The sequence below is a fragment of the Cydia fagiglandana genome, chromosome 16, assembly GCF_963556715.1.
Source record: "Cydia fagiglandana chromosome 16, ilCydFagi1.1, whole genome shotgun sequence".
Classification (NCBI taxonomy): domain Eukaryota; kingdom Metazoa; phylum Arthropoda; class Insecta; order Lepidoptera; family Tortricidae; genus Cydia; species Cydia fagiglandana.
In genome coordinates, this window is record NC_085947.1 from 535,110 (window position 1) to 561,969 (window position 26,860).

At 38.6% G+C, this 26,860-nt stretch overlaps 2 protein-coding genes across 3 annotated transcripts; one reads left to right on the forward strand and one right to left on the reverse strand.

Moving 5' to 3' along the window:
• LOC134671693 (glucose dehydrogenase [FAD, quinone]-like) lies at positions 1 to 12,804 on the forward strand. 2 transcript variants are annotated; one of them, XM_063529522.1, is made up of 5 exons: positions 1 to 266; positions 427 to 723; positions 1,205 to 1,358; positions 2,675 to 2,790; positions 11,229 to 12,804. In XM_063529522.1, the coding sequence occupies exons 2-5, from the start codon at positions 548 to 550 to the stop codon at positions 12,655 to 12,657; spliced, it is 1,875 nt and encodes a 624-aa protein (XP_063385592.1). In that variant the 5' UTR covers positions 1 to 266; positions 427 to 547; the 3' UTR covers positions 12,658 to 12,804. The 2 variants fall into 2 exon arrangements, with proteins under 2 accessions (XP_063385592.1, XP_063385591.1); XM_063529521.1 differs by having other exon boundaries at positions 1 to 723.
• On the reverse strand, positions 12,652 to 26,809 carry LOC134672179 (glucose dehydrogenase [FAD, quinone]-like). Its single transcript, XM_063530078.1, has 5 exons — positions 26,787 to 26,809; positions 23,644 to 23,803; positions 16,338 to 16,499; positions 14,939 to 15,086; positions 12,652 to 13,985 (listed from the first exon to the last, which is right to left on the reverse strand). Exons 1-5 carry the CDS (start codon positions 26,807 to 26,809, stop codon positions 12,679 to 12,681), a joined length of 1,800 nt encoding a protein of 599 aa, XP_063386148.1. The 3' UTR covers positions 12,652 to 12,678.
• Between the last annotated feature and the right edge of the window lie 51 nt (positions 26,810 to 26,860).

The window sequence follows — 26,860 nt, forward strand, 5'->3', positions numbered from 1 at the left end:
AGGCATTTACCGGTAAAAACATGCACGTATCAGACGCTTTTTTTGCGATTCAAATTAAGATTAAATTTTTTTCGGTGACTTTAAATACGGGACCGCACGCAAATTTTCTAAAACATAATTAAAATTTTATGTGACAGTTGAAAAATTAAACACGGACGTTGAGATTTGAAATCGAGTTCCTGTTTTGAGTGAATACACTTACTTAATTTAATATTTTTGAAGAAAACTGATATATACCAACAAAATAAGTAAATAAGTAAAATAAGGTATTTTATATTTTAGGTAATAACTAATAATTAAACGTAATGTCGTACTAATTAAATAATTAATAAAGATACTAAATTAGAAAAATCTAAATAAGACAACGATAGTGCAATATTGTACTGTTTGTAGTTTTTAAAGAAATCGGAATTAATTTTCATTCAGTGTTACTATGGGGCGCTAGTAGAAGCCAGGAAAATGAAAATGACATGGCAATGAAAATATTGCTCTATACCTATGGGGTTTACAAATAAAGACAGTTCGAAAAACACGGAGGCCTAGTCAAATGCAGAAGAGGAAAAAGCGAAGAAAAGATGCAATGAGCTCGAATATAACGGATGAATTGTGTAAGGTGTGTGATGGCAGGATAGAGTGTGCTCCTACTGCGATACTTCTCATTACCCTGGTGCACACGTTGTATGGGTATATCGGCCCGAAACCTGATTACTTTGGAAAAAACAGGTAAGTAACAGTACCTGTTTTATCAGTAATTGTGTTAGCCTAATTTGTAATAAAAAGTATAGAGTGTGCTCTTACTGCGATACTTCTCATTTCCCTGGTGCATACGTTGTATGGGCTTGAAGCCAGACTATTTTAGAAAAAACAGGTAAGTACATTGTTAGCCTTATTCGTAATAACAAGTATAGAGTGTGCTCAAGTACATCCTGACTACTTTGGGACTAACAGGCAAGTGTTTTTCTTAGCCTAATTCGTAATAAAAAGTATAGAGTGCGTTCCTACTGTGACTGTTTTCATTTCCCGGGACATATAGGTTCAAAATTTTACTTGGTACTATGGGAAGACTAATTAAAAAATCTTGATATTAGTCCTATAATAAACAGAAAATATGCAGTAATGTGTCTTTTGCGATTAACTGACAGACTAATGTCATTAGGGAGAACTGGTTATCTGAAGGCCCCTTAAGTGAGTCGACTTGTTTCAGAGCTAACCTAACTCGAAAAGAAAAAGCGCAAGAGAAGTACCCGCAGTCAAGATACCAGGAACCTTACAACGTGGAATACGACTTCGTGGTAGTGGGCGGGGGGACGGCCGGCTGCGTCGTGGCCAGCAGGCTGTCGGAGAATAAAAAATGGAAGGTAAGCGGGTTCAAGCCACGAGGGTTAATAAAACCTTCACACACACACACACACACACACACACACACACACCGTTGGCTCAGCGACCCAAAATGAGATTCGGCCTCCGTCAGCGCCACTTTCTTGGTGTGACCTCTCGCCAATTGTTGACTCGAAGTTAGCGCAAATCCGCCGCAGTGATACCTGGGGCGTCCGATAGGCGACAGAATCTTAGTACTAACAAAATTTTTCATCACACCTGCGTGAGGAATTTATTATCTACTTGTTAACATTATAGGTACCAGCCACATCCAAAAAAATATAGAATTGACGAATGAATGAAGCACTTTATTTCAGGCAACTAGTGACCCATAGTATAAATAGATACCTTAAAACTAGCGTACACATTATAAACAATATACTTAATTTAAAACTAAAAACTACAAAAGATATGGTACATATCTTACGCTACCATATCGCTACCTAACGATGTGTAGCGCAACCCCGAAGTGTTAGGGAACTGGCCGAGAACAGCTGAAATCATTCAAAATCATCACTTAAATGTGAACATGAGAAAACTTCTTCAAAATATCATCTAATTACTTTGCCCCGCTTGTGAAGAATAACGAGAGCCTTTACAAGCTGGTTAGATGAAAAAAAAATCTCCTTTGTGATTCCAAGGCAGAATTATAAAGATCCTGTGGCCTTCCAATTCTTCCATATCCACTCGATAATCGGCCGAGGCAGCCTTGCCGAGTGCTCGAGATTATCGCCACTTAACGTTGCCCTGTTAAGTGGCGACGCATGAGAGAATTAGTTCATATTTTAAGTAGAATGAAACTCTTGAAAAGTTAGTATGCCTTTGTTTTCAGCTTATGCCCTGTTAACGCCCGGGTCAGTAAATTAAAGCTTGTAATAAAAATTAAACGAATACGCTCAGCCTGTTCAATCAACTATACGAAAAAAAATCCCGACATACTAACGAAAGCAAAATTCCCGAGTCAAAACGTAGACCTTCGCTACGCTTCGGTCAATTAGGTACCGTAAAACCACCCAACCAAATCAGCCAATTATAGTCCAGTTGCAACTATGGCTCACTATATGAGATTAAGTTCAATACAAAGTTAAAATATAAATGTCAAGATTTTTGTTTTTTTCTGAGTTTATTCTTTCATTTAAGTTTTTAAACATAATATTTTGCTATAGAACTAAATCATTCAAATAATAGTCACACCTTATCGAAGATATTTGAGTTCTTTTTGGACCATAGTTGGAAGCTTTTGGTTTTGCAAAACCTCTTTTAAAACAAAGTCTCTAAAGTTAATTTTCCATTGAAGGTGTTGCTTCTTGAAGCGGGCCCAGAAGAGCCGAAGATGGCGCTGATCCCCGGCCTGACTAGCGAGTTCCGCGGCTCGAGCTTGGACTGGAATTACTCCATGAGGCCTAAGAAAGGGTAAGTCCTTAAAAAATGCAGGCTTAATGAGGCAGGACGCTGAAAAGCCAAACGTCGCGATTCGGGAAATGAATTAGAGATTCACTAAATATGAAATAGTAAAGATAATATATGTTAGTCAAGCTTGGAGTAGGAGGAAGGGGTAAATTACCGTTAACTTTAATGGGATGTTTTTCTATATTGTGTTTGCTCTATGATGCTAACTAAGATAGTCAAAAGACCATACCGTAAAACTACCCAACATATTCTTAAATCTTCTAATTATATAATAGGCCAACCATACTTGGACTATATTTGTAGTACTGGATAATAGTTGGGTGCTTTACGGTAATTGTACCACGCATTATGAATATGTAGGTAAGTATATTTAAACAAATTTTAAAGTTAAAGTTGTGCCTATAAAACTATAACTGAAATATTCTACAAGAAACGTTAAAAGACCTATGACATATTTATGTGGCAAACCAACCCTTCAGAAGACAGATAATACCCAGTTGTAAACATATCGTGTACGGCGTTCGTAATATCTAATCCAACCAGTTAATGGTCATTTAATGTCTATCTCGACGTATCATCGCGTCAATTATAAAACACTCACACGCAAGCAGTTGTTTTGAATTCTCGACTTCAATACAATGAGTAATAAACGACAGTTTTATAGCATTATCAAACTGCACAACGGGACTTAATCGCGTATTTAAGTTTTAAGATTTACCTCCGACGTTTCGAGGACGGCGTTGTCCCCGTGGTCTCGGAGAAGACTGGCTCAAGTTGACATCAACATCTTCTAGCCGCGCGAGTTTTTCGAACTACCCGCACTTGGTCTTGTTTATCAGTTTGAACGTTTTGCGCACTAGGGATGTCACTCTGTCGACACACAACACTAACGATATTCGATTTATCGACTGTCGATATTCGTTTCCGCTTACATTTACTAATGACTGGATTCCATGTGGATGAGATCTTAAAACCCTCGTCCCGATTAAAATTGCAATGTTTTTTGATTTCAATGGCTTCCCGCACTTTTCTACTGTAGAAATGGCGATCCGTGGAGAGGATTTTAGGGTTATGCAGCTCAATCCAGTGGTTTGGTCCTGACTCCAGCAAATGCTCAGCCACCGCAGACTTGTTGACCTGACGATTTTTGACAGCTGCGATATGTTCCTTAACTCTTTCTGCTATGGTGCGCTTAGTTTCTCCGATATAGGAACTACCACAACTGCAATCTATTTTATAAACGCCAGGTGACTGGAACGGAATAACGTCCTTCGGTGACCTTAGGCTCCCTGCTACTTTGGATAAAGGTGTGTACACCGTCTTTATAGAGTACTTTCCAAGTACTGTGCCAACTTTATCCGTTACCCCCTTTTACATACGGCAAAAATGCCGGCTGTCTGGAGACATCAGGACGTTTCCGCCTTGCCTTTCGTCTGGGTTGCCACTTTTTTACCTTGTACCCGTTCCTCCTTAGTACCTCCTGAATATGCGACATCTCGCTCTCTAAATACCCTGAATATTTAGAGAGCGAGATGTCGCATATTCAGGAGGTACTAAGGAGGAACGGGTACAAGGTAAAAAAGTGGCAACCCAGACGAAAGGCAAGGCGGAAACGTCCTGATGTCTCCAGACAGCCGGCATTTTTGCCGTATGTAAAAGGGGGTAACGGATAAAGTTGGCACAGTACTTGGAAAGTACTCTATAAAGACGGTGTACACACCTTTATCCAAAGTAGCAGGGAGCCTAAGGTCACCGAAGGACGTTATTCCGTTCCAGTCACCTGGCGTTTATAAAATAGATTGCAGTTGTGGTAGTTCCTATATCGGAGAAACTAAGCGCACCATAGCAGAAAGAGTTAAGGAACATATCGCAGCTGTCAAAAATCGTCAGGTCAACAAGTCTGCGGTGGCTGAGCATTTGCTGGAGTCAGGACCAAACCACTGGATTGAGCTGCATAACCCTAAAATCCTCTCCACGGATCGCCATTTCTACAGTAGAAAAGTGCGGGAAGCCATTGAAATCAAAAAACATTGCAATTTTAATCGGGACGAGGGTTTTAAGATCTCATCCACATGGAATCCAGTCATTAGTAAATGTAAGCGGAAACGAATATCGACAGTCGATAAATCGAATATCGTTAGTGTTGTGTGTCGACAGAGTGACATCCCTAGTGCGCAAAACGTTCAAACTGATAAACAAGACCAAGTGCGGGTAGTTCGAAAAACTCGCGCGGCTAGAAGATGTTGATGTCAACTTGAGCCAGTCTTCTCCGAGACCACGGGGACAACGCCGTCCTCGAAACGTCGGAGGTAAATCTTAAAACTTAAATACGCGATTAAGTCCCGTTGTGCAGTTTGATAATGTTTAATAATCGTGAAAGTTTAAATCAGAGTTTTATAGCAATATAATTTTTGATTGTTATTATATAAACTAGTATACAGGGTGCTTCCTTGTCGTGAATAAAAAATAATTAGATTTTAAAGTGTGTTGTAGTGAATAAAAAATAATAAGGTTTTTAAATGTTTAAATAATTAATGGGAGTGATGCCTCGGATAAGATCCGCAGTAAAACATTGGACTATTGGAGTACAAGGGTCCTCTTGTTATTCTAACCTGGTTAATGGGAACTTGGTAGGATATTGAAAAGATAAAACCAAATATTTGACATGCAATTTAATACACTTCGCTAACTACTTACAATGCACTCCGCTTTAGGGCGGGCGCTGCTCAAAATACAATCGGTTCCTCTAAACCGTCGGCGGTTATGGGGTGACACTATAGTAAACCTTACTCTACGGTCGCGAGACGGACGAGACGCGGAGTTTTGGCCAAAACCTAAAACGAACAAGCCTTACCAAATATCTGACATGCAATTTAATATACCCCGCTAAATAATTACAAGGCACTCCGCTTCGGGGCGGGCGCTACTCAAAATACAATTTGTTTCTATAAGCCGTTGGCGGCTGCGGGGTGACACTATGGCGATTCTTAACCTACGATCGCGAGACGGGCGAAACGCGGGGTTTTGGCCAAAACCTAAAACGAAAGTCTAGTGCACTCACGGATACCGGGTGTAGCTTTCATCCTGGAACTTAGCGTAGCAGACAGATCGACGTAGATCAGCGGCGGGCGTTCATCGAGCCCCAGCTGTGACAAGCTAAGGCGAGAACAATCCGCGGCGTTCGGACTTTCACGGGAAGGACCCGCACGAAGACACCTTGGAGTCGTCGGACGGCAGCATAGCCATCCGACACACGGCCTGCAGGTCGAGGCCGCGTCCTACGGCGTAGAAGCAGCGTCAGCATGACGCTCAGCAAAATCGGGGACGCGCAACAGCGCGCCAGGGAACACGATCACCGACCGTGCTCATGTCCATCGGCGACACGGGACGCACTAAGTAAATCACGCGCACGATTCGCGCACAGCGATATACGCACTTTACAAATCGGTCTCCCACCAGCCGGACCAGGCGGCGGAAGGAGACGAGGCAATTCCTCTTAATCTTTAATTAGAAACCATCCACATGCTAGCGTATTCCCATTCCAAGTCCAAGTGAAGTCCGTGACAGCTCGAAATAAAATCCTACCTGTCACGTTGCGTTTCGATTCACATCAACACATTAAACGTCAAACCAACTTAAATCCTTTCCAAATCAAATGATTCTCGAAAAATATCAATACTCATTAATACTTGTAATATTCTAAATGGTTAATAATAATTACTAATAATTACATTTTTATCGTACGTTTTCTACCTTGTTCCATTCAGAATACCTTCCTTCCGATGCGGTAACTAAACGCATAATTTATTTTCTGACAGTTCATCTGTCACAAATCTCAACTCATTAACACCGTCCAAATCGCAATTTATGTTTCATAAAAATTCCGAAAATGATTCTAAAATACGAATTAAATTAGGATGTGACCTATTTGAGCAGTTAGGGTAGACCAGGGGGATCATTTTGATATGCATGAAGCCAGGTTTGGTCCAGCAATCTCTGCACAATCTGGGTGACAAGTTCCGTTCGAGTGGCATGCTCTTTGGACTTGTCTCCTCGAAGCCAGTTAGCCAGGAGGCAAGATATGTTAATCAACCTACAGCTGAGAAGGTACATTACAGCTTTACATAAGTGTCATACTCTGGTGTATGTTATTCTGTCCAAAATGCGACACTAATGTTGTACAGGTCACATTGTATGAGAAAGTACATGTTTGGTATAGGAAATTATGTAGCATCGCTACAATATCCCCTCTCTCGGCAAAGAGGTTAAGCACCGGTTAACCGAGGCAGCCGGGGTAACCGGAGAAAAATAAAGTAACCGGATACCTAATCAACAAGTCCATTAGGACGTTAATTATACATATTCGTTTAACATTAAGCTTAGAACCGTATTTACTGAGCATGCTAACCGTCATTAAAACTTAATTTACCTATGTCCATCTCTGGGACTGTAAATTTTATTTCTAAATATTAACTCTATTAGAAATCACAGTGCGTGGCCACTACACTGTGGTTTCTGCAACCTAACTAAAAAATATTTTTTCAATTCAAGTAATCCTAAATTGACTGGTCTAGCCACTATTCAACATAAATAATAATAAGCTAACTCCCTATTCTAAGGTTCACTAAAGTATTTAAATCCAATTTAAATATTAAGTATTTTCAACTATATTTATAAATTCTTACCCTTTAGTATATTAAAAGTAGTCATATACCTAATGCAATATTAAGAATTAAGTTTTAATATGGCATGCCCTACTATGTGCATGCCTATGACTACAAAATTAAATTACTAGTACCTTAGTGTAATGTGGTAACTAGTTGCTAATTTATATCTATAAATAATATCAATAATAGTGGAGGCTAACTTGTAGCTCACACTCAAGTCAAATCCCAATGTGTAGCCAGCGGGCTTACACTAAGTGAAAAAAAAACTTAGTTTTCTTTTTCATGTCTAAGTCAGTGAATTATATCCAATATAATTACATCACCCTGGACCCTTGGGGTGTGTAGTCACAAAAAAATTTGGTTTCCCTGGAAACGCTTGAAAAAAAAATCTTGACCAAATGAGTCAAGGAGGTACGCGTACTCAAAAAAATGGGTTGTTACCTAAGTTCACCCGAATAAAAAATAAGTTACTAACTTGAAAATACACCTTGTAAAATATAATATTGAGCATAATGTCACTGAACCAATGCTTTAAAATTAAATGGTAACTGATTTTTTCCAGATTACCTTAACTACAAAGCGGTTTGCTCTAGCAGTCGGAAATTCAGAGGTTATGTGACGAATCAGGAATACTACTCCAAATGGAATGCAGCATGCCGTTCAACAACATTTCCCTACCTTTAGCGAATACAAGTGGTGCATGTTTCAGCAGAACTTTAAAAAAATGCTATGCTATGATAGCTGAAATTGAGGTTGATTCTAAGACCAATTTCCTCAAATTTAAAAAAAAAAACAAAAACAAATAATATGAACATTTAAGTTCTATAAAATAGTTCTATTTAGAACTGAATAAGTCAAAAACAAAGAAATTTAGAGTGTCTCGTCTATCATACTAAGTCACCGGAATGAAAAGTTTGAGTTGGTTTGAGAAATAAAAATGAATAAATATTTTAATACTTTTGAAATGGGTGGGTCGGGCGGGTGGTTGTCTAACGCGGCACCCCATGGTCGCGTATTAAACAATGAGGCATTAGGCATGGGTAGGGGTGAGTAGATAAGGTATCCCCCCCCTCCTACTTCATAAAATTCCTCTCCTTCCCCGTCCGTCCGGTATGTCGGTGGAAAAAAATGGTTTGCTTGTGTCAGGGTATGTAATAAAGTATAATAAATTGGTAACACTTCACTTTATACAGGAAGTGTTAAAATAAATTACCTACCTCTCAAATGGAGCATGGTGAAAAAAAATAATAATATGTGGCTGAGCGCTATGCTAATTAGTCATAGTGTAGCCTAATAATAATTGTAATAATTGATGAATTTGTTACCCTGTCACAAGTAAACTCACAAATTAATTAATATTATATTTTTAAAACAAATAATTTCACTCAATTTTTTAAATATTAAGTTTTTTAAATGACAAAAATTTTATAAATTTATGTTATCACTCTCCCAAGCTCACAATAACCAGGCTATATATTGAATTTAAGCTTTCTTCGGGCGCCATTGTCGTGAATAAAAAATAATTGTGTTTTAAAGTGTGTTGTAGTGAATAAAAAATAATAAGGTTTTTAAATGTTTAAATAATTAATGGGAGTGATGCCTCGGATAAGATCCGCAGTAAAACATTGGACTATTGGAGTACAAGGGTCCTCTTGTTATTCTAACCTGGTTAATGGGAACTTGGTAGGATATTGAAAAGATAAAACCAAATATTTGACATGCAATTTAATACACTTCGCTAACTACTTACAATGCACTCCGCTTTAGGGCGGGCGCTGCTCAAAATACAATCGGTTCCTCTAAACCGTCGGCGGTTATGGGGTGACACTATAGTAAACCTTACTCTACGGTCGCGAGACGGACGAGACGCGGAGTTTTGGCCAAAACCTAAAACGAACAAGCCTTACCAAATATCTGACATGCAATTTAATATACCCCGCTAAATAATTACAAGGCACTCCGCTTCGGGGCGGGCGCTACTCAAAATACAATTTGTTTCTATAAGCCGTTGGCGGCTGCGGGGTGACACTATGGCGATTCTTAACCTACGATCGCGAGACGGGCGAAACGCGGGGTTTTGGCCAAAACCTAAAACGAAAGTCTAGTGCACTCACGGATACCGGGTGTAGCTTTCATCCTGGAACTTAGCGTAGCAGACAGATCGACGTAGATCAGCGGCGGGCGTTCATCGAGCCCCAGCTGTGACAAGCTAAGGCGAGAACAATCCGCGGCGTTCGGACTTTCACGGGAAGGACCCGCACGAAGACACCTTGGAGTCGTCGGACGGCAGCATAGCCATCCGACACACGGCCTGCAGGTCGAGGCCGCGTCCTACGGCGTAGAAGCAGCGTCAGCATGACGCTCAGCAAAATCGGGGACGCGCAACAGCGCGCCAGGGAACACGATCACCGACCGTGCTCATGTCCATCGGCGACACGGGACGCACTAAGTAAATCACGCGCACGATTCGCGCACAGCGATATACGCACTTTACAAATCGGTCTCCCACCAGCCGGACCAGGCGGCGGAAGGAGACGAGGCAATTCCTCTTAATCTTTAATTAGAAACCATCCACATGCTAGCGTATTCCCATTCCAAGTCCAAGTGAAGTCCGTGACAGCTCGAAATAAAATCCTACCTGTCACGTTGCGTTTCGATTCACATCAACACATTAAACGTCAAACCAACTTAAATCCTTTCCAAATCAAATGATTCTCGAAAAATATCAATACTCATTAATACTTGTAATATTCTAAATGGTTAATAATAATTACTAATAATTACATTTTTATCGTACGTTTTCTACCTTGTTCCATTCAGAATACCTTCCTTCCGATGCGGTAACTAAACGCATAATTTATTTTCTGACAGTTCATCTGTCACAAATCTCAACTCATTAACACCGTCCAAATCGCAATTTATGTTTCATAAAAATTCCGAAAATGATTCTAAAATACGAATTAAATTAGGATGTGACCTATTTGAGCAGTTAGGGTAGACCAGGGGGATCATTTTGATATGCATGAAGCCAGGTTTGGTCCAGCAATCTCTGCACAATCTGGGTGACAAGTTCCGTTCGAGTGGCATGCTCTTTGGACTTGTCTCCTCGAAGCCAGTTAGCCAGGAGGCAAGATATGTTAATCAACCTACAGCTGAGAAGGTACATTACAGCTTTACATAAGTGTCATACTCTGGTGTATGTTATTCTGTCCAAAATGCGACACTAATGTTGTACAGGTCACATTGTATGAGAAAGTACATGTTTGGTATAGGAAATTATGTAGCATCGCTACATCCTGTAACAGGAGCAATAAATTAAACTAAAGGCTGTACTCCTGAAACGGACCAACATTTGTTCAGCAACTTTTAAAAATGATGAATCCTTTAGACTTCCTCTTTTTGAATACAAAATAAATATTGCCTTCAATGTACGCTGACATCAGTGTGTTTGACGTTACTTGTCACGCTTTTAACTTAATAAAATTTGCAATACATTGCGTCTTAGAATAAACTTTAAAGTGTAATAAAAATCAAACCATGAGTTATTTTCAAAAGTTGCTGAACAAATGTTGGTCAGTTTAAGGAGTACAGCCTACAGTTCAATTTATTGCTCCTGTTACAGAAAACACACTGTAGATAAGCTAAAGTTAAGTCTTTCTAGTAACTATATCACGTAATCGACGCGGACGATAATTGCGACATCATTCAGAATCAGAGCCACTGACAGAATCAGTTTCATTTAGAATATATTATGTGTTACGATCCTTTTCCCAGGTTCTGCCGCAAGCGCGGCAGCAAAGGCTGCGAGATCGTCCAAGGGCGCGTGCTGGGCGGCACGTCCACGATCAACGACATGGCCTACATGCGCGGCAGCCCCGCCGACTACGACGAGTGGGCCGTCATCGGCAACCACGGCTGGGACTTCTCTCACGTCCTCCCCTACTTCAGATACTCTGAGGGCAACTACGACAAGGACATCTCCAAGAATAAACTCTTCCATTCCACACAAGGTCCTCTAGACGTCGGAAGATACCCATATGCTGATTATAATGTCGATGTTCTGCTAAGCGCGCTAAATGAATTAGGGTATAATTATACTGATATCAATGGAAGAGATCAGTTAGGCTTCATGAGAATACAAACCATGTCGTATTTCGGAGAGAGAGTCAGCACGTACACAGCTTTTATTGAAGCTATCAGAAGTCAGAGAACGAATTTAGATATAGTTACGGAAGCGCTTGTAAGTAAAATCAATTTTGTTGAAGGGGACAACGGTGTTAAAGCTACGGGAGTGGATTATATTGTAAATGGTACAAAAGTTAAAGTAAGAATTACTAAAGAAGTTATTTTAAGCGCCGGTGCTATCAATTCCCCGAAATTGTTAATGGCTTCTGGAATAGGTCCTAAAGAGTACTTAGATTTTTTATCGATAAATGTTATTAACGATTTAGCTGTAGGTTCAAATTTTCATGATCATTTGTCAGTATGTCTACCTGTTATAAAGTTGGGGAAGACAGCAACGATGAAAAAGTTTCCAGATAAATTATCAGACATATCAATGTATTACAAAAAAAGTATCGGGCCTTTGTCAGCAAATTTTCAAGTGGTGGCATTTTTAGAGACAAATGTATCAGACATACTTAATACTGCAGATATCGAAGTAAGATTCCGAGGACATAATTCCAATATGTACTATAGTCACATCGATATGTGCGTATCTCTGTTAACGCCCAAAAGCCGTGGTCAGGTAATTCTAAATTCTAGTGATCCAGTGTATGGGAATCCATTGATATACCCGAACTTTTTAAAAAATCCTACAGATGAGAGAAAATTGCTGTATGGAATACAAGAGGTAGTAAAGCTTTTTGACACTGAAGTATTCAGAAGGGCAGACCTAGAGTTTGACCCACGGCCCATATTGAACAACGAATGCCAAGATTATGAGAAGGTGTCAGATGAATTTTGGTTATGTATTATTCGCCATTTCTCGAGCCCTTTACATAATTATGTCGGCACGTGTAAAATGGGCACAGCGGCCGATCAAACGGCAGTGGTTGATCAAAAATTAAAGGTTTACGGCACAAGTAACTTGAGAGTGGTCGACGCATCTGTGATTCCAAAAATAATAAGAGGTTCCACTGCAGCTCCTGTTATTATGATTGCTGAAAAAGCAAGTGATTTAATTAAAACAGATTGGTATTGATTTAATTGTTTTATTTCTAACCTACCGCTTGTTAAATGATTGACCTGTGTTTTCTTTCCAGTCTTTGAGTAGCATCTTGGAAGCCTTCTCTGCGATCATCATTGTTGGTGCAAATAAACTACCTCGAACGTGTGTTGGCATAACAGAGGCATCTACAATCCTAAGGCCTTCTATACCGTGTACTCTTAATTGAAAATCAACTACAGAAGTTGTGCTATTTTCACCCATTATGCATGTTCCTATGGGATTACCTAAAGCTTTGGTATAATGTCTCGCGATACAATTCCACTGTTCTCTATTCTTTAATCGATCGCATGGGAACAAATCTAACGGCGCAAATTTAACCTCATTCTTTTTCATTTCTTTAGTATCAAGTATTTGTAAAGCTATATCTACGCTATCTATTAATGTATCTAAATCTTCGGTCTCTTTTAATAAGTTAGCTTGTATAATGGGCCGACCGTATTTAGGATTCCTCTTATTAAGCGTAACCTTTCCTTTACTCTTTGGCTTAAGTAAAATGGGATAAACATTAACTAGATTATAATAAGCCAATGGCAATTGAGTTTCTTCTGCTGCATGTACACTGACATTGTTTAGCAGGAATTTATCGCTTCTTATAAAATTTCCTTCTAAACTTAGCTCTACATCTGGCGCATTTTCATTTTCATATAACTGTATAAACGCTGACAGCTGATTTATTCCTCTGGAAGCTAAAGCACCGCTTCTACTAGCGAACCATTTCTTGAAATCATTAATAATGTCATTATCACTGACAGGTGCGACATCACTTAAGGCAAAAGATAGTCCCCCGGTTGTGACTTGATCTCTATAATTCAAACCAACAGGCAAATTCACTACTGAACTGACATTCAGCCTCTTCATTTCAGCTTTAGGTCCAATTCCAGACAGATGTAGTAGCTTTACATTATTGATCGCTCCAGCGGTTAAAATTATTTCTCTCTTAGCGTATGCCGGTCTTTCCTTTCCCTTTTCCACTTCGTAGTATACTCCTTCTATAGTTTTCTCTTGTTTATCAACGACTATTCTAGTAGCCGTGGCTCCAGTCATAACTATGAGATTCTTTCTATGCCTGACAGTTTTGAGGAAGGCTGTGTTGGTACTGAGCCTTGTGTTGTTGGAGACGGCGAACTGATTGAGGACGATGGCTTCAGCAGCGTTGGTGTTTATGTCCATGGTCCTAAGGCCCATTTCGGCGAAAGCCGTGGCGAAAGTCTCGATGTATTTGTCGACGTACTTGAACCTTTGCAGACGCATCTCCCCTCCGCGGGAGTGGTAGAAAGAGTTCATCAATACATCGTAATCACCTGGAATTTGAATACAAGAAAAATCTCATTTGTGTAAAATTACAATACTTACCTATCTATGACCATGCTAAGTTTGCACCGACTTGGCAGCGACAATGCTCATCAACTTTTTGGCTGTTATTATATCCCATCCCATCAGCCTGGACTGCCAGGAGATAATAGTACAGTAGCAAGTGTGTTTTAAGAAATGTTATTTATACTACGTTCTACCTACTATACCTACTAGATGACCCAGTATGGAAATGGTTTATAACAATCATAAAAATGTATGTTTGGTTATTTTCAATACTATTAAACCAGGGTTTAAGAGTGACCCAGGAGAACGTAACATGGCAACGAGTACTGATATCAGTTCAGTGTTGTTGTTAGTTCAAACTTCAAATGACTTTGAAGTGACTGTAATATTTTTGGACAGACGCCAATCTTTTTGACGACTCGTAAATGTATAAAAACACTACAAAAATCTTGTACCTACATACATGTGCCTCATGTACTTTTTTAAGACTCTCAAGATCCCATCGCAAAAAAGCCCCTCCCAAACAAATGCATTTTAAAACGACATGCTGAAACAACATCAAAATTAACATGTACATTTTTGTTTTACCTAAATTTTGTTTAAAATTTTTTTTGGTACAAACTATAGCGACCCGCCCTGGCTTCGCACGGGTTAACAAATCATAGGTACACCTAAACCTTCCTCAAGAATCACTCTATTGATAAGTACTTAGATGAAAACCGCATGAAAATCCGTTCAGTAGTTTTTGAGTTTATCGCGAACATACACACAAACACACAAACAGACGCGGCGGGGGACTTTGTTTTATAAAGTGTAGTGATAAAACAGGCATGTATAAGTTTCGTATGTAACTTCAATTTGTATGGCAGGGACTAGGTTCGCGTGACTTTTAACCTTTTAACCAGCCAATCCAAAGACCTCCATCATATGAACTCACCATTGTCTTCCGAAGCTTTAAAATACTCCATCAGATTCCCGAATTTCCAGTCCACAGCGCCTATAATGTCCTTATGCCAAGCATCGTAGTCCACCTTGTGACCTCTAGTGTATTTCATGTCGTTGGTGACAGACGACCCTCCCAGGACCTTATGGAAAATGTCACATTATAATTTTATAACCTAGAGAATAAAGTATTTTATCTACATTCTACATAGGTATCATAAACCCTTTATGATGCTTTCAAAAACCGTATATTACAGCTGGCTGGCTGTCAGCATAAAGATAAATTATTCGCATAAAGATAATTTCCGTAATGATTAAGATTTTTTTATTTTTCCTGTAGCTCATCATCATCATCATCATCATCTCAGCCTATATACGTCCCACTGCTGGGCACAGGTCTCCTCCCGAGCGCGAGAGGGCTTGGGCTATAGTCCCCATGCTAGCCCAATGCGGATTGGGGACTTCACATACACCTTTGAATTTCTTCGCAGATGTATGCAGGTTTCCTCACGATGTTTTCCTTCACCGAAAAGCGACTGGTAAATATCAAATGATATTTCGTACATAAGTTCCGAAAAACTCATTGGTACGAGCCGGGGTTTGAACCCGCGACCTCCGGATTGCAAGCCGCACACTCTTACCGCTAGGCCACCAGCGCGCTTTCCAGTAGCTATCGTAATAATATTGATGACTATTAACCGCGTAATCGTGCTGATTTAATTTAGTTAAATAATAATTAGACAGAAATAAGGAAAAAATATTATTATAGTGTTATAGCGCTTTAGTAAACCAACCTTCCCCGTCCTAACTTCGCAGCTTCCCCCGGGCCGAGACAGGCAGGAGAAGTTGTTCCGCTCCATCCGGTAGTTCCACAGGATGGGACGGTAGTCTCCGGTAGGGACACCCGGGATGTCATAGTCTATGTTCGATCTCAGTTAACCAACCTTCCCCGTCCTAACTTCGCAGCTTCCCCCGGGCCGAGACAGGCAGGAGAAGTTGTTCCGCTCCGTCCGGTAGTTCCACAGGATGGGACGGTAGTCCCAGGTAGGGACACCCGGGATGTCATAGTCTATGTTCCGTCTCAGTTAACCAACCTTCCCCGTCCTAACTTCGCATCTTCCCCCGGGCCGGGACAGGCAGGAGAAGTTGTTCCGCTCCGTCCGGTAGTTCCACAGGATGGGACGGTAGTCTCCGGTAGGGACACCCGGGATGTCATAGTCTATGTTCGATCTCAGTTAACCAACCTTCCCCGCCCTAACTTCGCAGCTTCCCCCGGGCCGAGACAGGCAGGAGAAGTTGTTCCGCTCCGTCCGGTAGTTCCACAGGATGGGATGGTAGTCTCCGGTAGGGACACCCGGGATGTCATAGTCTATGTTCGATCTCAGTTAACCAACCTTCCCCGTCCTAACTTCGCAGCTTCCCCCAGGCCGGGACAGGCAGGAGAAGTTGTTCCGCTCCGTCCGGTAGTTCCACAGGATGGGACGGTAGTCTCCGGTCGGGACACCCGGGATGTCATAGTCTATGTTCTCTTCGTCGCCCGCCTCAAGTAGTAGGACCTTTAAGTAAAATGCTGTTTAGGCGTTTATGTTAGTCTGTTTTGGTTTTTGCGCTAATTGACATCTAATTCTTAATAACTGAAATTTGCTAATTGATTTAAAAACCAGACTTCTCTTTGCGACCTATAGTGAATTAGGCTATTTAAGGCAATGTATGAAGTGCTGCAGCGCTTAAAAAAAGAACAAAAATAAAAAAGCGAAACATTCATTCCCACACATGAAAAGTTAAAACCCACGGAGGAAAGAGTCAAGTACCTACGTTTTCATTGACAAATGCCACTCCACTTGTGTACCTCTCAAAGATTTGGGTAGGAACGTTTCACTAATACAGATTTTAAGAAGTGAAGTATGTAGATACAAGCATATATATATGTCGGGGCTTAATGTAGGTTTAGGTATTCAGGAATGGCTAGATGCACTAGGTGGTACATCCGTAGGGCGTAGATATTTAACGCGAGTACAAGTACGCGAGGCGTAATGCAGTCTCTATTGCTACTGTCCGACCAGATTGAGATTCAATCCCAGAGTGACGCCAGCCTGCAGCCTGGCGATCCCACTCACTTTAGTCTACAAAAACCATAAGCTAATTAATTATCAAACAGAGCAATTTCCGAGAACACATTCAGACGTTACAAAAACCCCTGACGCCTCTAATACGCTCCCATAGCCTCTTGAACAGACATCTTTATTACCCACGTCGCTTACAAGTGTTTTTGATAAATCGTAAGTATGTCATGTAAGCGCCCATTATTTTCAATTTTCCAATTACATCACCTGAGCGTCGACATATATATACAATACACCAATCCAATACAAACAGATTGGTAAATATTGTATAACCCATATTACGTTTGTTTGTGGAATGATGATGCGTGTACAAACCCTGAATGCAAAGTCAATTGACATGAAAGGATATCGAATTGCAATAAGCTGAAGTGGTGCGCCACATGATCGAGTGTTATGGCCTGATAAAAGTGATAAACGATCTATGATCTATATTCTATATTGTACAATAGGTAAGTATACCGGGTGGGCCCTGTAATACGAGTAAATAATCACTACGCCTTATAAAACAAAGTCCCCCGCCACGTCTGTCTGTTTGTATGTTTGTTCGCGAGAAACTCAAAAACTACTGAATGGATTTTCATACAAGTTTCGACTATCAATAGAGTGGTTCTTGAGGAAGGTTTTAGGTGTCGGTATAATTTGTTAACCCCTGTGAAGCCGAGGCGGGTCGCTATAGTTTATTATATTAAACATGTATCGTACTCCATAAATGACAGAACTTCTGTTCCGCCCGGAATAATTATGTTTCAAACTAAAAGCCAAATTATCTGAAGACAGATGAAACTTCATAAAATTCCCGCAAAACATAAATCATCATCATCATCTCAGCCATAAGACGTCCACTGCTGAACATAGGCCTCCCCCTTGGTATAGCGGGCGAATGCCATAATCGCCCGCTTGGCAGGCGGGTTGGCGATCGCAGTCGAGTACACCGAATTTGAGGGACGCTGCTGCCCGTCCACCGGTGGTCTTGGACGTAGTTTAAGGACGTATCCGGACAAAACATAAATACGAGTATATTATTGAAGTCCGTAACTGATATAGATTTTTTTTTAAATTCTGTAACGCGTATTTATCCAAGTACTTCTACGTAAGTAACTAGTATTAGGATTTATTTAGCAGGCCTAAATGAACCCAAATTGGAGTTAATTGGAGTCAACGTGTGGAGTCACATAACATAATGCGACATTCTTCAATAAAATGACACCTACTTGAAATCATAATAATGTCAATAAAATCCATCTAAGATAACTCTGCACAGAATTTGAGGCCAATTCGAATGTACGCTTGACATCAAAACGATAGGTATCTGAATGATGTCAGTTAGTTATCAAGTTATCATTTAACCGTGCGTCTCGCTCGCGCTAATGAAAAAAACCCCAAACGTACCTAATACTAGTACATGGTGTATTAGGTAGGGGAGACCGAGGTGAGTTGTAACAGAGGAGAGTTGGTACATCGTCGATTTTTTGGAATCTATTAACTAGAGACTAGGTCGCAACAGTGTGCGTTTGTTAGCTCGTAACTCGAACTAACAAACGCGCGCTATTGCGACCTAGTTTCTAGTTAATACATTCCAAAATATCGACGATGTTCCAACTCTCCTCTGTCACAACTCACCTCGGTCTCCCCTACGTTTGGAATTTTACAAAACGCTGAAATTACTTTTCCTGTCTTATAATAATATCCCTAAATACAAAGATTCAAGTCCTACACTCGAAAAAATGTTTGATATCCATACAAACTTTCAACCCCTTTTTCACCACCTTAGGGGATGAATTTTAAAAAACGCTGAAATCAGTTTTCTTGTATTTTAATTTAAGACGTTTTTACAAAGTTTCAAGTTCCTTGCTTAAAATAAAATTAGCACCCGCAGACGAATTTTCATCCCCTTTTTAACCCCCTTAGGGGTTGAATTTCGAAAAACGTTGCAATCAATTTTTTTTGTAATGGGCTATTATGCCTTTCTAAGAAGTTTCAAAGTATTTATAATGGATTAAAATTTTCAACCCCTATTTAACCCTGTTAGGGGATGAATTTTACAAAACTCTGAAATTACTTTTCTCGTCTTCTAATAATATCCTTAAATACAAAGATTCAACTCAACCACTCGATTTTTTTTTTTGATTCCATACAAACTTTCAACCCCTTTTTCACCACCTTAGGGGATGAATTTTCAAAAACATTAAAATTACTTTTTTTATAATCGGCTATTAATGCTATTATGCCTTTCTAAGAAGTTTCAAAACCATTTGTAATGGATTCAAACTTTCAACCCCTTTTTAACCCTGTTAGGGGATGAATTTTACAAAACGCTGACATTACTTTTCCTGTCTTCTAATAATATCCCTAAATACAAAGATTCAAGTCCTACACTCGAAAAAATGTTTGATATCCATACAAACTTTCAACCCCTTTTTCACCACCTTAGGGGGATGAATTTTCAAAAACGCTAAAATTAGTTTTCTTGTATTTTAATAATATATCTTTTAACGAAGTGAAAGAAGTTTAGAGTGAATAGGCTATTACTGAACCGGTGAGCTACATCTTAGGCTCTGTCTTCACTTTCCATCAGGTGTGACTAGAGCCAATCGCCGATCAGTTTATTATTAAAAAAAAAATAAAAAAGTTTCAAATTTTTAGCTCAAAAGAAAACTTTAACCCCATAAAAACTTTCATCCCATTTTTAACCCTGTTAGGGCATGAATTTTACAAAACGCTGAAATTACTTTTATTGTCGTCTAATAATATCCCCAAATACAGAGATTCAAGTCCCGCAATAGAAAAAAAAATTCATATCCATACAAACTTTCAACCCCTTTTTCACCACCTTGGGGGATGAATTTTCTAAAACGCTGAAATTAGTTTTCTTGTATTTGAATTTGATACTTTTTTACAAAGTTTCAAAATCCTAGCTTAAAATAAAATTTGTACCCGAAGACGAACTTTCATCCCCTTTTTAACCCCCTTAGGGGTTGAATTTCGAAAAACGTTGCAATCAATTTTTTTTGTAATGGGCTATTATGCCTTTCTAAGAAGTTTCAAAGTATTTATAATGGATTAAAATTTTCAACCCCTATTTAACCCTGTTAGGGGATGAATTTTACAAAACTCTGAAATTACTTTTCTCGTCTTCTAATAATATCCTTAAATACAAAGATTCAACTCAACCACTCGATTTTTTTTTTTGATTCCATACAAACTTTCAACCCCTTTTTCACCACCTTAGGGGATGAATTTTCAAAAACGCTGAAATTAGTTTTCTTGTATTTTAATAATACATATATCTTTTTACGAAGTTTCAAATTCCTAGCTTAAAAGAAAACTTGAACCCCATACAAACTTTCATCCCCTTTTTAACCCCTTTAGGGGTTGAATTTCTCAAAATCGCTTCTTATCTCTTGTACATTTTATAAATGCAATCTGGTGTGCAAATTTCAACTTTCTGGCGTTTGTAGTTTCGGCTCTGCGTTGATGAATCAGTCAGTCAGGACACTTGCATTTATATATGTCGCAGTAAGATAGATAAAGCCGTTATATAGTTATAACTCTAGGGATATAATTATATGACGTAACATAGTTATATGAAAGCGATTCATTACTATCTTACTAGGTATATAACTATAATACGGCTTTAGTTTGGTGATATAGTTATATTACTGGATTAAGTTTAGTGATATAGTTATATTACTGGATTGAGTTTAGTGAAATAATTGTAGGTAGGAGTGCAGCAGTGCGGCGGAGGTATAGTTATATCCCTAGGGATATAGTTATATGCCGTATAATACTTTTTAGCAATATTACGTAAAAGTACAGGTCGATTCACGAAAACTGGCGCGAGATTTCTACTGAGTGACAGCTATTTTCATTGAAATTCTGTCAAATCTCGCGCCAGCTTTCGTGAATCAATCGCAATGCCTCATAAACCCTTAAAAATAGCAGCATGAAAATATATATAATAGTTATCTTACTAGGAATATGATTATAATACGGCATATAACTATATCCCTAGGGATATAACTAAACCTCCGCCGCACTGCCGCACTCCTAATACATACAATTACTATCTTACTAGGAATATGATTATAATACGTAGTTACGTACTATACGGCATATAACTATATCCCTAGGGATATAACTATACCTCCGCCGCACCGCTGCACTCCTACTTACAATTATTTCACTAAACTTAATCCAGTAATATAACTATATCACTAAACTAAAGCCGTATTATAATTATATACCTAGTAAGATAGTAATGAATCGCTTTCGTATAACTATGTTAAGTCATATAATTATATCCCTAGGGTTATAACTATATAACGGCTATATCTATCTTACTGCGACATATATATAGATGATGTAACAAATCATCGCCTGCTGTTATGGAACGAAAATTATGTTTGCTTATATAGGTAGCTGTGAAATCGGATTAACTAAGCTAACGTTGCAAGATATATCCGTTGCATTGCTTACAGTATACGGCAACGTTCTATTAATACAAGGAGCCCCGATAAGTGCTGACGTCACAACACCTGGCTATGTTCAAGGTTGGAAAACCTATGCGAAGGTTTAACTTCAGTTATTTTTAATACTTAGCAACACTGAAACGTCACAGGACTCTGATTAGTTTGTTTGTTTGTTACTATATACAGGGTGGCTAAAAAATAACTGCATTCCCGTTGCCAGGGAGTTTTTGGGATTATATTGAGGAACTTTTACTAGGTATGGGATCAACCCCAAAATCACGAAAAAAAATTTACCCACCCGTAGAAAATGACCTCTGAAAGATAGTTTTTCCGGTCTCAGGGTCTTTATTTAGGTACCTATGTTGTCCTGTCATGTCTGCCGACAGCCGATTTTGGAAACGCGGACGCAATGAAAAAGTAGCCTGAACCCAATATGGCTCAACAGAACTGTACGTGGGTTCAAATTTGGACTTGCAGGCGTATGATGGACGAAGTTATTCACGCGATAAAGCACTTGCCTTCTTTTAACACCGGACGATTGAAAGAGACGGGCAGTTTCATTATCACGCTGTCACGTTGATACTTAAGTGTTACCATCATAGCAATTAGTTGATGTTGTGCGTACCTATACCGTTATGATTGAACATTTATTGTAGGATAATTTTATATTAAAAGAAAAACATAATTTAATATTTTTATACCACCTTGCGAATATTTAAGTGTACATGTTTCAAATTCGCAATTCAGCGCAACCATCTTACTATTTTTATATAGAGAAATTAACGCCCAGGGTCTGGATTTTTTGGGTGATGCCCGGACTTTTGTCTAGATATTCCATTTTTCATATGTCAACCCTACGTACGGTTGTTATGCTTCGTGCAGATTAGTCTGAGCCGGTTCTTTTGAGATATATCTCGCCGCCAACCAGGCGCCATCTTTGATTAGCCAAAACACGCCCACGATCTCGCCTTTAATAATTAGCACTCAATTAAAATGTTTCATTACAGTTCGCGACATAGTAGCTATTTCAGTGGTATGTATTTACCTACTGTATGTAGGTACTTAGATTTACTTATCTACTTGTATTTATTCTGACGTTTCGAACGCGAGTCAGGACATTACGTGCATAGACTCATATTATAAAGGTAAATAAAAGTAAGTGTATGTGTTTTAAATTATATTATAATTAATTAGTGAACGTATTAAGTAGTAAAATTTTGCCTGTAAGCCGTAAATTATTTATTTTAACCTTGGTATTCTTTAAATTAAATTTAATCATGGCAGTTAATACATTAATTTTTAACTTTCGCCCGCAGGAATTAAAATTGGCCAATTACCTAATTGGACCACATTTTAATAAAGTTAAGTTCAGACATATAAAAAATAAAGCGTGTCTGTTAACAATAATACTATCATGCCATTATTTCAATAATTGGATCATAAAAGTCCGGGAAAACCGCTGTCTTTTCTGTGGACATTTCGACGATTTGGATACGTTTTGGAGATCATATTTTAACTTCTCTTCTCTCTCTGACTTGCCTTAGTCCATCGACTAAAGTAGTTCTTAAAGCAATTTGATGGTATTAGGCAGTCATTAGAGTCTAAACACTTAAACTAAACGAAAGCAGCACCGAAGCTTGTAATATAGAAGCAATTGACCTTCGAACTAAGGGCTCACGACATTTCATTGACCTTTTTAAGGAACATGGCTCATAGGGCCTTTAATAACTTTACTGAGATGAGGTGAGAATGACTTAAAATTGATATATGTACACGCAAGAACAATAAAAATCTATTGGGATTTTTTGATGACTTACGGAGTCATCGGAAACACAGCTATAAACCTTGTGAAAACAAAAAGCATATAATAGTGCATTTTGGGGAAAATATATTCTCAGTGGAATATGATATAATTATTAATGTGATTATTTTAATGTATCTATTCTGTATACTTGCAGTGATTATGCAATCACTAGTTGATGGGAAAATCATCGATACCTAACTGTGTTTAATCGATTTAGAAAGTCCAACCTGTCATATAATTTTGCAAAAGATCAGATAGCTGAAAATGACGAGAATGTGGTGGAAACCAGGCTAGTGATGATTACTTTCCACTCCTGGACAGCAGAGAGCCGGTTAGCCAGGATACAGCCAGCAGTGCCTCCGCCGATGATGATGAAGTCGAACACGCTGTTCCTGACGTCCAGCTCATCGGCCCGGGTCCTGGTGGCCTTGCTGAAGAGGTCACAGCTGCAGGACGAGATCAGGCTGGAGAGAGAGGGAAGGTAAGCTTCTTTAAAAGAGAAGAAGTTTTGACGGTGTGCCTTAACCTCGTGCCGCCCACCATACAAAATTATAGCCAAGGAAATTAGAATCTTGTTGTATTTTCAATTGGGTTCATTTTCATTTGTTCGAAAATTTTACGAGACAAATGAAATGCTACCTACTTTCTTTTTAATTAAGGTTGACATTCCATCGAAACTGAGTGTACATCCTAATGTACATTGGGCGGCACGAGGTTAAATATGTGTCCGTTGGCTCATTGGGTAGATGATATTCGGGAAATCGCGGGGCACTTTTGGATGAGACTAGCCTATAGACCGGGATAAGTGGCGTACACGAAGAGAGGCCTATGCTCAGCAGTGGGCGACTTAAGGCTAGAATAATGATGCCTTGAATAGCGTGTTAAGAATTCATGACTTGTTTCTGGCGCCTTTATTACATAGTAGTAGTAGTAGTAGTAGTAGTAGTAATCACTTTATTGTACACAACACAGGTTACATATGCATATTACATAGACGTATGGTTGCATTATTTCCACTACATTTTTGCCGTAAAAACTAAGAGGAAGAATGTTTTTCAAACGTGAAACATATTAAGGCAGTGCCATTCTAATCCCTAATAGATATCGTACTTGGAATGTATATTTCCTGATTGGAAGGATATATGTTTCAACAGAGTTTCCTCTCGACTTTGAACAGGCAAAATGCTTCCTCGAGATGTTTCGTTCACATATCGACAAAAACGTGAAGCAAATAGCCTCTCCCAAACACGTCGTGCCGAAATAAAATGTAACTTTGCAAAAGCATTTAGGTATGTACGTAACATTATATCTATACGTGTCCGACATGCTAATGCCCAATAGATGACTTCTCAGAAATTTTTAACTAAATATGCATGCATAGGTAGATGATTGGGACATTGTTTAGGCAGGTCTGTTATATTGTTGGGAAGTTGATAAGAAACGATTTAAATGTTGGCTAGGTAGTAGTTCTGCGAAGTTTATCTGTATTAAGTATGTATGTATTTGATTGTATAGGTACTATGCATGCAAATACTGCAGGTAGGTAGCTTACAAGATTAGAAAAAAACGATAAGTCTGTCGTTAATTTCTCCTATAACGGTATGAGAAAAGCGTTACAAATAATATAATCAAAAAAAATGTGCCGACTTCTAATTGCAGGAAGTTTTTATTATTATTTCATACCTAACCTAACCTATCAGTAATAATTAAAATAAAATATAAATGAAATGTAAAACAAACAGTAGGTAATATATGCTATTTGCCTCAATGTGTAACGAATAACGGTATGAGAAAAGCGTTACAAATAATATAATTAAAAAAAATGTGCCGACTTCTAATTGCAGGAAGTTTTTATTATTATTTCATACCTAACCTAACCTATCAGTAATAATTAAAATAAAATATAAATGAAATGTAAAACAAACAGTAGGTAATATATGCTATTTGCGTTTTGTGTTTCGTAGGTATTCCATTCCCAATAAAAGTAAAAAGAAAACAAACGTTCTACAAATCGACACTCAAGAAATTTACAAATCTAATTCCAATAGATCTAAGAGATTTTAATAACAACACTTCCGTGAGACACAGACGTATTAAAGATCTTAACCTCGTGCCGCCCACCATACAAAATTATAGCCAAGGAAGTTAGAATCGTATTGTATTTTCAATTAGGTTGAATTTCATTTGTTCCAAAAATTTCCGAGACAAATGAAATGCTACCTGCTTTGTTTTTAATTAAGGTTGACATTCCATCGAAACTAAGTGTACATCCTAATGTACATTGGGCGGCACGAGGTTAAGAACGGGTCACTCACGTATTTTAAGCCGAAAAACGCTCGACATGTTTCACTCTCTAAGAGATCTAAGAGATGTGAAAAAATTCCAAACATTCTTGAGTTAAACAATGTTTGCGCCAGACAAGGTCGATAGATCAAGGTTAGGTTTTTGTACTCTCTACCGTCTATCTATGTATGTATATTAGGTATATATGTAATTCAGTATGAAGGTAATTTTGCCCTACAAAAAGTGGAGGTGAAAATGGTTCTAAGTTCTACTACTTGCTAGGCTTTTGGTCTTTGTCACAAGTCACATATTCATATTCATATTTATTTGCAGAAAAAGGGTTAGTTACAGGTCTTAACGTTAGGTTAGTAATGATCCACCTTAATCCGCTATCTCATGACAGCATGTAAATTATTCATAGTTTAATTATGCATATAGTTTTATTCTGCTTATTTTTTGTTTTATTATGAGCCCATCAACGTGCACACTAGCGCCACTGCTAAATAATCGTGATTATTTAAATTACGTACTGTATTTTGTATATAAGTACCTTTTGAATACATCAAACTATTTTTTATGTTGCTAGCGTACGTAACAGCCCTCTGTTTTAAATATATTTCGTTAAATTTAAATAAATCACGATTATTTAGCAGTGACGCTAGTGTGCACGTTGATGGGTTCTTAACTAAACGGCAAATGGTGGTCACATTTTTCCGTTTAGATGATAAAGTCAAAAGTAAGTAGGTAACATAAAACTATCACTTAAATCGAAAATTGGGGAACAGGTTAGGACAACAATATTAATGTTAATTTGAAATAGAAGATAGTTGTATTTATAATAATATCTTTCGACACAAATGTTAAAAAGTTTTGGATGGCACCATACCTCTGGCATATCCTCGAGTAAATGGCGATACCTACTTTTAACAAATTTAACACATATCAGTGAAAGAAGGATCAAAGTCAAATGGCGTTCTAAAAATTTTAATCATTTGTGTCGAAAGTCATAGTAAATGCCTAAATCCTCTTTGATATATGTACTGATTACTTAATACAGAATTTAATTGGTTTATTAGAAAACACAATTCCCCGTAATGATGTCGCCACTGGACGGACGATGCTCTTAACAAATTTTTTAGGTACATAGTTAGTAATATTACTAACCTTAATATAAATAGAATCTCCATGTTCACTAAATCCAAGTGCGTATATTTCCCAACGGCGTTCGCAAATGGAAG